General features: G+C 36.6%; 1 protein-coding gene across 1 annotated transcript in view; it reads left to right on the top strand.

Annotated features, from left to right (window-relative positions):
* The window catches only part of LOC135199481 (RUN domain-containing protein 1-like), a 41,081-nt gene that overhangs the window by 12,471 nt on the left and 17,347 nt on the right, over positions 1–11,263 (top strand). The window contains exons 2-7 of the mRNA XM_064227573.1: positions 1,973–2,600; positions 4,924–5,032; positions 7,105–7,248; positions 8,201–8,354; positions 9,003–9,097; positions 10,345–10,435. Coding sequence (XP_064083643.1) covers positions 1,975–2,600; positions 4,924–5,032; positions 7,105–7,248; positions 8,201–8,354; positions 9,003–9,097; positions 10,345–10,435 — 1,219 coding nt within the window. The 5' untranslated portion in view covers positions 1,973–1,974. The remainder of the gene's footprint in view (positions 1–1,972; positions 2,601–4,923; positions 5,033–7,104; positions 7,249–8,200; positions 8,355–9,002; positions 9,098–10,344; positions 10,436–11,263) is intronic.

Here is an 11,263-nt window from a genome sequence, read left to right as displayed (position 1 = left end):
CTTAGTATGAATGCTCAAGAGGTGAGGGCGCGGCCTCGGAAGCATTTCAACAGAGCATGACACTCAGTAACATCCTGAGTGCCACGCTTTAGCGAAGCAACTCTGTGTTCGCTTCACACTCCCGACGGGATGTGAAGACGACATTTCAGATCTGTAAAGTCGCTAGGACCATACATATCCGTAGATATATTATTGGGGGCAGCAAGCAACACGAATCCTATCCTATAGAAAAGGGATAGGTATGCTTTTACAACTTTGAAGGGTTGGTCGCTTGAGGCGCGTTCCTTTTCTTTAGCCTAGAAGTTATGGAACTAACTTGGATAGGTTAGGTCAGGTGGTGGTTTTAGCTTCGTTGCCCTCAGAAGTATGGTCATATGGTCTAGTCACATTGTGGTCACGCCCCCGTTGACAGATCATCTAGAGCGCACCAGCATTACAGGTCTCTACCTCGCTGGCAACTCTAGTAACGCAGAAGCAGACTTTGGTGACAGTAATCACGAAGTCGGCTATGCTAACAGGTGAGGAACCAAGATGTATATCGTCTACTTAATTTAGTTTCCCAAAAATCCTATTCTGTCTCTTCCCACCATCCGAAGGTGGGATTCAGCTATATATATATCTGTCAGGTAAGTTTCATGAACAAAATGTTATTGTTATAATACAATTAAGTTTGTTCATACTTATCTGGCAGATATATATAATTAAAGTGCCCACCCACCTCCCCTCAGGAGACAGTGGCACTGATAAAATATGAATAGAAAATGGGAATAGTTCCTGATATCCGCCTCCCAGCGGCGGGAATGGGTACTACCACCTGGCCGCCCACTGCGTGTGCCGCGAATTTTGAAATTCTGTCGGACTTCGGAGAATACAGCTATATATATATCTGCCAGGTAAGTATGAACAAACTTAATTGTATTATAACAATAACATATTCTGTCTCTTCCCACCATCCGAAGGTGGGATTCAGCTATATATATATGTCAGGTAAGTGGCATGAACAAAATGTTATTGTTATTATACAATTAAGTTTGTTCATACTTACCTGGCAGATATATATAATTAAAGTGCCCGCCCTCCTCCCCTCAGGAGACGGGCATTAATAAAATATGAATAGAAAATGGGAATGGTTCCTGATATCCGCCTCCCAGCGGCGGGAATGGGTACTACCACCTGGCCGCCCACTGCGTGTGCCGCGATTTTTGAAATTCTGTCGGACTTCAGAAAATACAGCTATATATATATCTGCCAGGTAAGTATGAACAAACTTAATTGTATAATAATAACATTGTTCTTTTTGACACTTTCTATATCAAGAAATTTTCTGTGATTAAAATGTTCTACAAAACATAAGACACCATAGGAGGTCCCTTCAGTTATGGATTGTGTGTGGATTTGACTACTATCTGAGTTGAAGGATATATTCTGCTGTGGTAGGCTTTTATCACTTCTTTTCTGGCTATCTGGATTCTTGAGACAAATGGTGCAAAGTTGCTTAGAATGTCACCATATCGGACATTCTGATAGGCAGCACAAATCAAAGTGTAAATTTCAACTGTGTCTGAGAAGTGAATAAGTGAATATTAAATTCAGTTCAGTCAGTGTTAGAGTTCATGTATTCATTGTTAATGAAGATAACTCTTATTTCAGTAATATCTTCAAGTAGTACTTGTAAACTTGGACTGAAATTATTTATCTTTGTCTCGAGACAAGGTATCTTTCAACCTAATCTTTAACCAGAAACCCAATTGGCCCCTTTGGGACAAAACAGGCCAAAATGTCACCCCAGACCAACTAAGGTAGCCCTGTGTCTTAAACACACATTTGACACGAACTATGTGTACTAATCTTTGTCCACCTTTCCACAGGATGCATCCTCCACTATATTTGTACATATGTTTGAAAACATGAAACAAAAATTTAGGTATTAGTACTTTGTTGAAGTTTTGCTGATCACCTTTTTCCCTTCCAGCTATGACCACTGAAAATGAATGCCAACCAAATGTTATCAGACCATCTGCCTTTCTGTCTGGTAATCCAGCAGACAGCAAATGCCTTAGTGCCAATAGCGTTAGTGACGAGGACATGAATTTTGCCGATTTTGACAAAATGAATAAAGAACTGGAAATCCAAAATTATGTAGATCAGCAACACAAGAACGAGATAAATGTAGTTGTGGGCGAAAAGGAAGTTTCTGACCTTGTCAAAACTTTAAGCCGAGCCAGCTCGTTTGACCGTGATGTGCATTACAGCACAGGCTGTTCCTTGAAGGAAAAAGAATTTCAAAGTCTAGAAAGTGATTTACAAATGAATGCAGTATCCAAAGAAGATAACGATTTCTTTGAGAGAAGCCTCGAGAACAATTATGACGACGTTAACTTAGGAATTAAGATTTGTAAAAGTGCTGATGGAAATTTTCATGACGATGATGGACAGTTGGAAAGTTATTCCTCGAGGGACTTTGATGTTGGAGGCTGCAGTATTGGTGATGATGAATGGGACTCAGATGGTCGACCTACGGGGGAAAGGTGGCCCCCTCTGGGTGCTCCAGATGATGACGATGATAATCGGTCACTTTACTCGTATTCAGAGTATAGTTGGTGAGTAAAGTGCATTTCTTTTCTAGAAATTTTGTTTATACTAGAAAACAATTTTTGGCACTACATAGTATGTGTTTGATAAAATGTTTTCATCGAATGTTACATGTACTATTATAATATTACAGATTCAGTGACAATAATATTATAACCCAAGTATTGCTATTTAACTTTTTCAGTGTCACACAATCTGATTTTGTAATATGTAGATGGTTTGAATGCAGATAGAATAAAACATCTGATCTGTTAACTAGAACTTCTCAAACCTAGCCTAAGCTGTGTCTTTACTAGCACCAGGTTTTGGTAATAAACTGGTTATAATCATAAACCAAACTGTTTGGAGAAATAAAATGTGGTAGTTTGTATTTGTAAAATAAACATTGATGAAAGATAAAAAAATTAATTTAGGCAGTAAGTGCAGAGCAGTCAGGATGCATGAATAGCCCACAAGAGACATGTACACAGGAATATGTATAAGTACAACTATTGTAGCTTAACTAGACAAATGAGTCTTATTTCTTGATTGTCTAATAGGGCTGGTCTTTAGGATTTGTTTTTGAGTGAGGGATGAAAATTTTCCTCTAAAGTTTGAGAGAGAAGAGTGGAATCATTCTGCTCTAGTATGGAACTTTAGGTACAGTGTATGATTGAGGCTCTATCACCTGATCCCATCTTTTTGTAGAGGTCTTTGCTGTTTTGCTTCCCATCTGTTTTCATTTTTGTCTGCTTTTGACATGAATGATTGTTGCTTAGTTAATTGGTTTCCTTTTGTCAGAAAAAACTGATATAGGCTTTCCCTGTAATGAATTTTTCTGTGCATTTGTACTTTGCTCTTCAAGGGTTTTGGATGTACATATCTGATATTTGAGCAATATGTCATTTGGCTTTCCTTTTATTTTGCCATATACTTACTAGGTATCCATCCCTTTCTTTCTTAACCTGGGTGATTCAGGATGTAGCATGAATTTCATTTGCCACCGAGTTTTGTTTTGTCAGTTTTTATTCCTCAGTCCAAGTTCTCTCTCTTGTGGCAACTTCTCATCAATAGGTAGACTAGATGCTGATTGGCCTCTACTTGCAAATAAACTACCATGGATTTGATTTTCTATTTGTTGGCTTTACACTTGTTTGGTCACAGGTTATTTAAACTAGAGTAACAGGGCTATGGTTCACATATGACTAAATGTACATACTTGGCGAGGCCTGTGTTAAGGAGCCATGTTAAGACTGAGGTTACCATGTGCAAACTTCAATATTTGTTATTTATTGTATTTTCAAGTTTTTCTGCTTTTTATGGATATTGTGTATTTTCCTTTCAGGTCCATGCCCAGTCCTTCTTTCATGTTCTTTTTTTTATACGGTGTATGCTGTACAGTTTTAAGTGGCTCTACTTTTCTTCGCAAGAGCCATAAAGTCGTGGCTGGATTTTTCAAACAGGAAGGAACTTACCAAAAATATATGTAAAGAGAATGAACAAAAGTAATTGGGAATGGTTAGGGACTTGACCGAAGGAGGTGAGCAGAGTCATTTAAGGCCTTGAATTAGCCCATGCTTCCCTTAGGAAGAGTCATTTATACCTACTATAGCATAGCTGAACTGTCTGATTAAACATTGAAGATTTATACAACAATGAATGCCATGCATCACACTGGTGTTACAGACACACATGTAGTATTTATATAGGTTTAAGAGTTGTTACTGACACTTAAAAGCATCAACATCACGTGCAAGGAAAGAACTGTCCTACCTCATTCGGTTTTCATATTACAGGAAACACAACACTTGTAACTCTCCTGAAACAGTAGAAAGTTAAATTAAAGTTCTGTTGCAGCTTAGCCATCAAGAGCTTCCTTTGAAACATATACTTCAGAAGTTTGTACTTCTGGGGCCAAACGAGTTGAAATTGGAAAACCAACTCCATCTATTGCTTCATAAGAAGTATAGTCAGAACTTTTCCTTTACACAGAACAGTGTATCTAAGTAAGCATAGACAAATGAGATCAAGATCATAAAGGGCAAGGCTTGAGAACTGGAAAATATCTGAGCAAGGCAGAAAGAAGTGTTGGTTAAATCATGGAGCAGTTTTACTTTGGGCTATTAGGATGGCCAATCAGATATAGGCACTTGGTTGATTACTCTTGTGATTTTAAATTCTACAGATCCTGATGCTGTTAGGCTTCAGATAAGAATCTGATTGAATTATACTTCCTCCCTAGATAAATCTGTTGCTGCCATGTGCCAGAAGTACTGTACCTTGTATGTGTACATGTAAACTGCACATGTAATCACACACATCTGATTTAACTCATTATATACATCATTACAGGCATAGGAGAATTAAACAGTCTTACGAGGAAGAACGAGTACAGCAGCTGGAAGAAGAGCAGGAGCAGCTCACCAATTCTCTAATGTCTCTTACGTCTCATTTTGCACAGGTATAGCAAGCAGTGAATTATAATGGTTACAGTATATGTAGAGTACAAGTGAATATATACTTATTTCTTCATGTTTATATTAGCCCTTCTAATGGCTTGCATTTTCATTCTGTATTTTTTCATATGATAGGACTGTACTATTCTTGCAAGATAAGCCATTTATAGTAAGGCTTTGAATGAAATTGTGACAGTTGATGTGGTGTCACCTTTAGTAATCACAGTTTTTGGCATCGTGCCACCAGACTTTATGCCAAGTACATAATCGTTAAGTATTTGATAAAACTTAATTTTTCCGTGTTCATTTTTTGTTATATAGTACTACTTTCTTGACTAACACGCAATTTCAATTTTGCAAAGATTAAAATATATTGCCTACATGGTGCATAAGTAGTTTGTTTTCAGGGTACTAAAAGATGACAGGATATGTGTTTATGTGACTAAACTATCTACACTCTTGAGGTGGGAAATGCACAAGTTTTCCTCTTTGAGGGAATAATTTTAAAATCACATTTTCAGCCCTAAGAAATTTACCAGAGATGTTCCTTAATTTGAAAATATAGTACGTACTTGTGGTGAAATTATTATACATAGGCGGTCCCCGGGTTACGACGGTTCCGGCTTACGACGTTCCGAGGTTACAACGCTTTTTCTTAAATATTCAATGGAAAAATCCGTCCTGGGTTACGACGCTTGTTCCGAGGTTACGATGCTGACGCTTCCGACGCTCTGAGTTAACGACGCTTTTAAAAAACGCATACTATGATAAAAATCCTTTATAGTTTAGCACAGTATATTAATAAAAATCAGTTTCTGGTTAGATTACAACAAAAATTTTGAGGTTATGAGGATTTTCAACACTTTTTATGTCGTATTTTTCGATGTTTTTTAGTGACGCCTCATATGCGGAACTAGTTTCCGAGCGAATGAATACATACTAGCTTGCGGTGCGCAAAGTTTACATATAACAGTCCAAAAGCGCAAATAATGAAAAAATCATTGCTTGTTTCCAGTAATAATAACAAAACGAAGTTTCTGGTTAGATTACAACGCAAATTCCAAGTATCCAAAGAGAGACATTATCCAGTAATTTGATCAGAGAGAGAGAGAGAGAGAGAGAGAGAGAGAGAGAGAGAGAGAGAGGCGTCTTCTGACGCTCCGAGTTAAGGACAGAGAAGTGTTCGTTTCGTTAAACGGCCTCTGACTCATGCCAGTAAATGTTTTGTTGATACAAATAATATAAGCCTATTTACAGATACGTTTACTTTAATTAGTCTATATGATACGTGAATAGTAATCAACTGTTCTTGTAGCCCTCAAGATTTGGCAAAATCGAAATATCCAAAGAGAGACATTATCCAGTAGTAATTTGATCAGAGAGAGAGAGAGAGAGAGAGAGAGAGAGAGAGAGAGAGAGAGAGAGAGAGAGAGAGAGACGCCTTGGCAACAATGGTCCCGGGGATTGACGTAACGTTTATTTTCTGAACAGATAGGACAGAGAAGTGTTCGTTTCATTAAACGGCCTCTGACTCATGGCAGGAAATGTTTTGTTGATACTAATATATAAGCCTATTTAAATATACGTTTACTTTAATTAGTCTATATGATACATAAATAGTAATCAGCTGTTCTTGTAGCCCTCAAGATTTGGTAAAATCACTCCAGGTTGTATATAAAACTTCAAGAATGTTGTGTCACCAGAGGATTACAATAGTTTTTACCTTCAAGAACCAGCATTCTTTTATGAAAATAACTCCAGGTTGTACATAAAACTACAGGAAACAACATGTAGTGTAACCAAAGGATTACAAGTAAGGTTTTTATAACTTTTTATTAGTTTAAGACATATTTCCAAGCGTCGTTCCGGCTTACGACGATTTTCGGCTTACGACGCGTCTCAAGAACGGAACCCCCGTCGTAACCCGGGGACTGCCTGTATTTATAATGCATTGCTGTACTCCCAAGAATACATCCAATCTGAAAGATTTTTTCTTGGAATGGGTGTATGTTTACATTGTTGGAACTGAATTTTTTACAAGAAGTATGTAAATGACAGTAGTATATTTAATCTGCAGGTTCAATTCAGGTTAAAACAGATAGTAGATGCATCACCAAATGAAAAAGAAGCTTTACTTCAAGAGCTTGAAGAGTTTGCAAATCGTGGCATCCCAGACCTTCGAGAGGCAACTAAAAGCAAGCATAATTCAGGGAGTAAACAGGTAGAGCATTCTTGTTTTGGTATGCTATATTTAAGTGGAAAGGAGTATATATATCCTTGTTTCTATTAGAAAAAGTAGAGATGATTTTACTGCGCAGAGTACAGTACTCTGTCTCCAAGTATTGTCTAGCACAGATGGACGAGTGAAAAAGAGGGTACTACCCTAGTTTTATGATTTCATTGGAAGAATTTGGCTTTAGAAGGAGTAGCAGCACTGGGTAAAAAAGTTACTGTGCAGACATTGTGTCAAGTGCTGGGTGAGAAGTAGTAGGAGATGTAAACAGAGCATCGTTAGATTTATTATAGGTACTTATATGATTTTTTATGTATGTAATTAACTAATATTAGTATGTACGTATATCCATTACCAAAAACTGACACATCATGAACATCCTATGCCAGCAGCCATTTAGCTACAGTGAAGCAGGGACTTGTATTTTATAAGTGCTTATTATAAAAGTCTGAAAACAGATTTGTTTTGCCATCCCACCTCTTTGATTCCTGGCAGAGATCCACATTGCAGCCCCAGGTAGAGTTGCAGCCCCGGTAGAGTGAGCATTTTGGGAGCTGATGATGGAAGACACATTCTCTTACCAAAAATGTATTACAATTTTCCCTATTAGGTTAGATTTGAAATCAGTGTTTGCTCTTGATTTACTCGGCTAGAAAATCATATCTTAAAGAGAATCTCCCACTTGCACATACTACAAGACATGAAATTTGCCTAATTACTAATGTAGTAAAAGTTAGGTATATTTTTTTGGATGGTTGGGCAAGAGAACAGAACTTTGTTTGCCATTTATATAAGTAGCAAGTTTTTCAATTATGCAGTTCAATAAAAACCAATAAAAACCACTGACAATTTATAAATTTCAATATAGACACAACATTGAAAATTTATAAATAACCTGTTCAAAATATGGCTGAATATCTGTTATTCATCATGACTTCAGGAACATGCTGACGAAATAGCTGCAGTTACCCGCCAGAAGGAACTCATTGAAAAGTTGAAACAGCAGCTTGAGGATTTGGAAAACTACGCTTACCAGACAGGTGAAGGGGGACCTCCGCAATCCAAAGTCATGGAAAAGCAGAGGGTTATCATTGGTGAGTAGCCACTTGATGACACGTTTCCTGTTTCCTTAAAGCGATAGGTAAAGTTATCCTATCTTGTATTATTGTTATTATTTATGCAGCATTGTCAGATTACACATGATTGTAACATCTTAATTCACTGTTAAATGGCTCATGGTCTCCTCGCCTCAAACTGCCTGGTTGCTAAGAAGGTTACATTGCTGCAATCTTGATGACCGTGATAGCAGCAAAGGGATTTTTTCATCAAACTGGCATTTTGAAGCCATGAGATGGAAGCCAATCAGCAAGGAAAATTCAGATGTTGCTCTAACAACGTTTGTGTCTGACACTGCCAAATAAATACTCCTGTAGCTGATCAGTAATCCATCATGCTATTATTATGACTGCATGGTTGTACAGTAATTATGATTTTTAAATAGTTTAACCAGACTGCAGAAGTACACCCTAAATTCTTATATAATAATAATAACAACTTCCTGCTAAATAGTACTTCTTTTATGTATAACCACTGGGCATTATACTACTAGGTTGTGATTAAATTTGCCATACCGTAAATGGAAGGCATATACTAAAAATCCACTTTCATGATACGTATAATCATGTAATCATATGTATACAAAGATACTGAATTTACTTGTAGTGAGTAATGCATATTTACAGAACAATTGAAAGGGAAGCTCAACTTGAACGTGGACGAGTTTGAGAAATTGACAGTGGATGATCTGAGGAATCAGGTAGACCATGCCATCTGTGAGGTATGTTTTACATATTACCATATGTTGATTTCTTCATAGGAAAAGAATAATGTTGGCAATAGTTTTAAAAAATAAAAGGTTGTAGTACAGTAGCACTACTTTGCATTTTTTTGTAGTACACAACAGGTTACAATATGTTATCTGAACATTAGTAGTATTTGATACCAAGTCAAATATGGGTTGTGATTTTTTGTGACTTTTGGTGGTTCAGTCATTTTATACAAGGATTACACAACCCTTTTGTGCATTGTTGTTTTGTTTGATAGTCTGCAATAATACTTTGTCGTAATTTTTTATCTTCATACTCTATTTGGAATGATTAAGTAGAAAATTGAAATATACGTATTAACATCTGAATTAAATGTTTTTTGTTTAGTAGCTGTATCTATAATTAGATTAGACTTTTAATGCTTGTAAGTTTAATAAATTAGTGCAGTATATGGATTGTGCATTATTTTACATAGAGTAGTTCAATGACGTTTTACTTGTAAATCCCAAGAATGAGCCGAAGGAACAGGTACAGTTCTATTTAGTAGGTGCTGGGGATATCAACAAGTCTGTCATTGTGAGTGGGTTATTTTAATTTTGATACACAAATAATTGCTATGTTGAAAAAAAAGAAAAGTTTCTCTTAATAATCATATAATTCAGAGCAGTAAAAAACACTTCAGATTTTTGTTTTTCATGGCTAGCAAAAAACAAAATTGGTGAAAGAAATGATAAATTGTATGAGGCCTTGGAAATATCCACAATAGTACCCTGTCAGTGTGAAGGATAAATATCCTTGAATATCAGTTATTTCAAGTTAAGACTGCTAAAATAAATTTAAGCAATGTTTTCATTAACATGGTGTTACTATGCATGATACTGTAACTCTTCCAAACTAATTTCACACTTGCAGCATCCCAGGTTGACTAATACAAAGTATGTCGGCAGTTGTAAAAAAACTAAATAATGCATGACCAAACAGACTGCTCTAGGTTAAGAGTGTAAGCCTTGTTATTATGCATGCTGTAATGAAAAGTATTTTATTAAATAGCATGCCAAGTAGGTCCTGGTATGCACTAGATTTAGATTTCACCTTTTCATACACACATGCGTATTGTTTACTCTTGTAGGCTAACTGTCTTTTCTTTTCTCGTGTGCTGCATTTGGATACATCTAATGCCTGCATAATACCTACTAACGGGATCTATTGATTTGTGGGATACAATGCCATGCCTGTGGTTCTCTTTACATCTCGATAGCTGGTGAACCCATTAAAGATGAAAGAACAGCTTATAGCACAGCTTCAGACACAAATAACAGATCTGGAGAGATTTATTATATTCTTGCAAGGTGAGTGAAGTATGGGACTCGGGTCCAAGCAAACTCTATTTTTAGCATGTAAGTTATCAATCGACCTCACGTTTCTTACGGCTAGTTTTCAAACTACTTGTATAAAAATACTGCAGCTACAACCTGGAATTATTATCCTGAGATTTCATGGCTTTGCTAATATATTTTTCATGCCTGGGAAAAACTAATGAGCAGTGGGTAAATAAGAAGGCTGGTCAGGGCCTTTGGAAGTGGACAAATAAGTGCATTTTTAAATAATTATGCAAATTTTGAAAGTTACGGTTTAGTACTGGGGCAGTGAGTATCTAATGGGAAAGGAATTGTATATAATATAGCATCCTGAATGAATTAATTCTCTTATCTCTATATTAATTAAATCATTTACCTTGATAGGACTTGAACAGTATGGGAGATGCAGGCAGGCTTAGACAGGACAGTTAGCAAGCAGAGAAATAAAACAAAATGACCTTAAAGTTAGACCAATATGGGGAAACTGCAAACATAAAAAATTCAGGGATTCTGTGAAAGGTAAAGAAGTGAAGGTAACAGTGGATGAGAGCACATTTCTAAAACTGATTCCACACTGAATTGGCTCAAGCACTCAGCTGGCAAAAGATATTCTTGAGTGCCAGTTTTCTAATGCTGGAGAACTGAAAGGCCATTAGTATTAGCAAAGCTGCTTTAGAAACAATATATGCCATCTTCCTGTAATAGAGATTTTAAATTTGTTCCGTTTTTTTTTTTAAGAGCCATGAAAATAACTAGGTGGGTTAACCTTTCCCTGTGGCCCATGTCCATATCTATGTAGTACAGTATGCATATAACCCA

The sequence above is a fragment of the Macrobrachium nipponense genome, chromosome 25 (genome assembly GCF_015104395.2).
Source record: "Macrobrachium nipponense isolate FS-2020 chromosome 25, ASM1510439v2, whole genome shotgun sequence".
In the NCBI taxonomy this organism is placed as follows: domain Eukaryota; kingdom Metazoa; phylum Arthropoda; class Malacostraca; order Decapoda; family Palaemonidae; genus Macrobrachium; species Macrobrachium nipponense.
The sequence above is the reverse complement of the archived record's forward strand: the minus strand, read 5'-3'. Positions and strand labels throughout refer to the sequence as shown.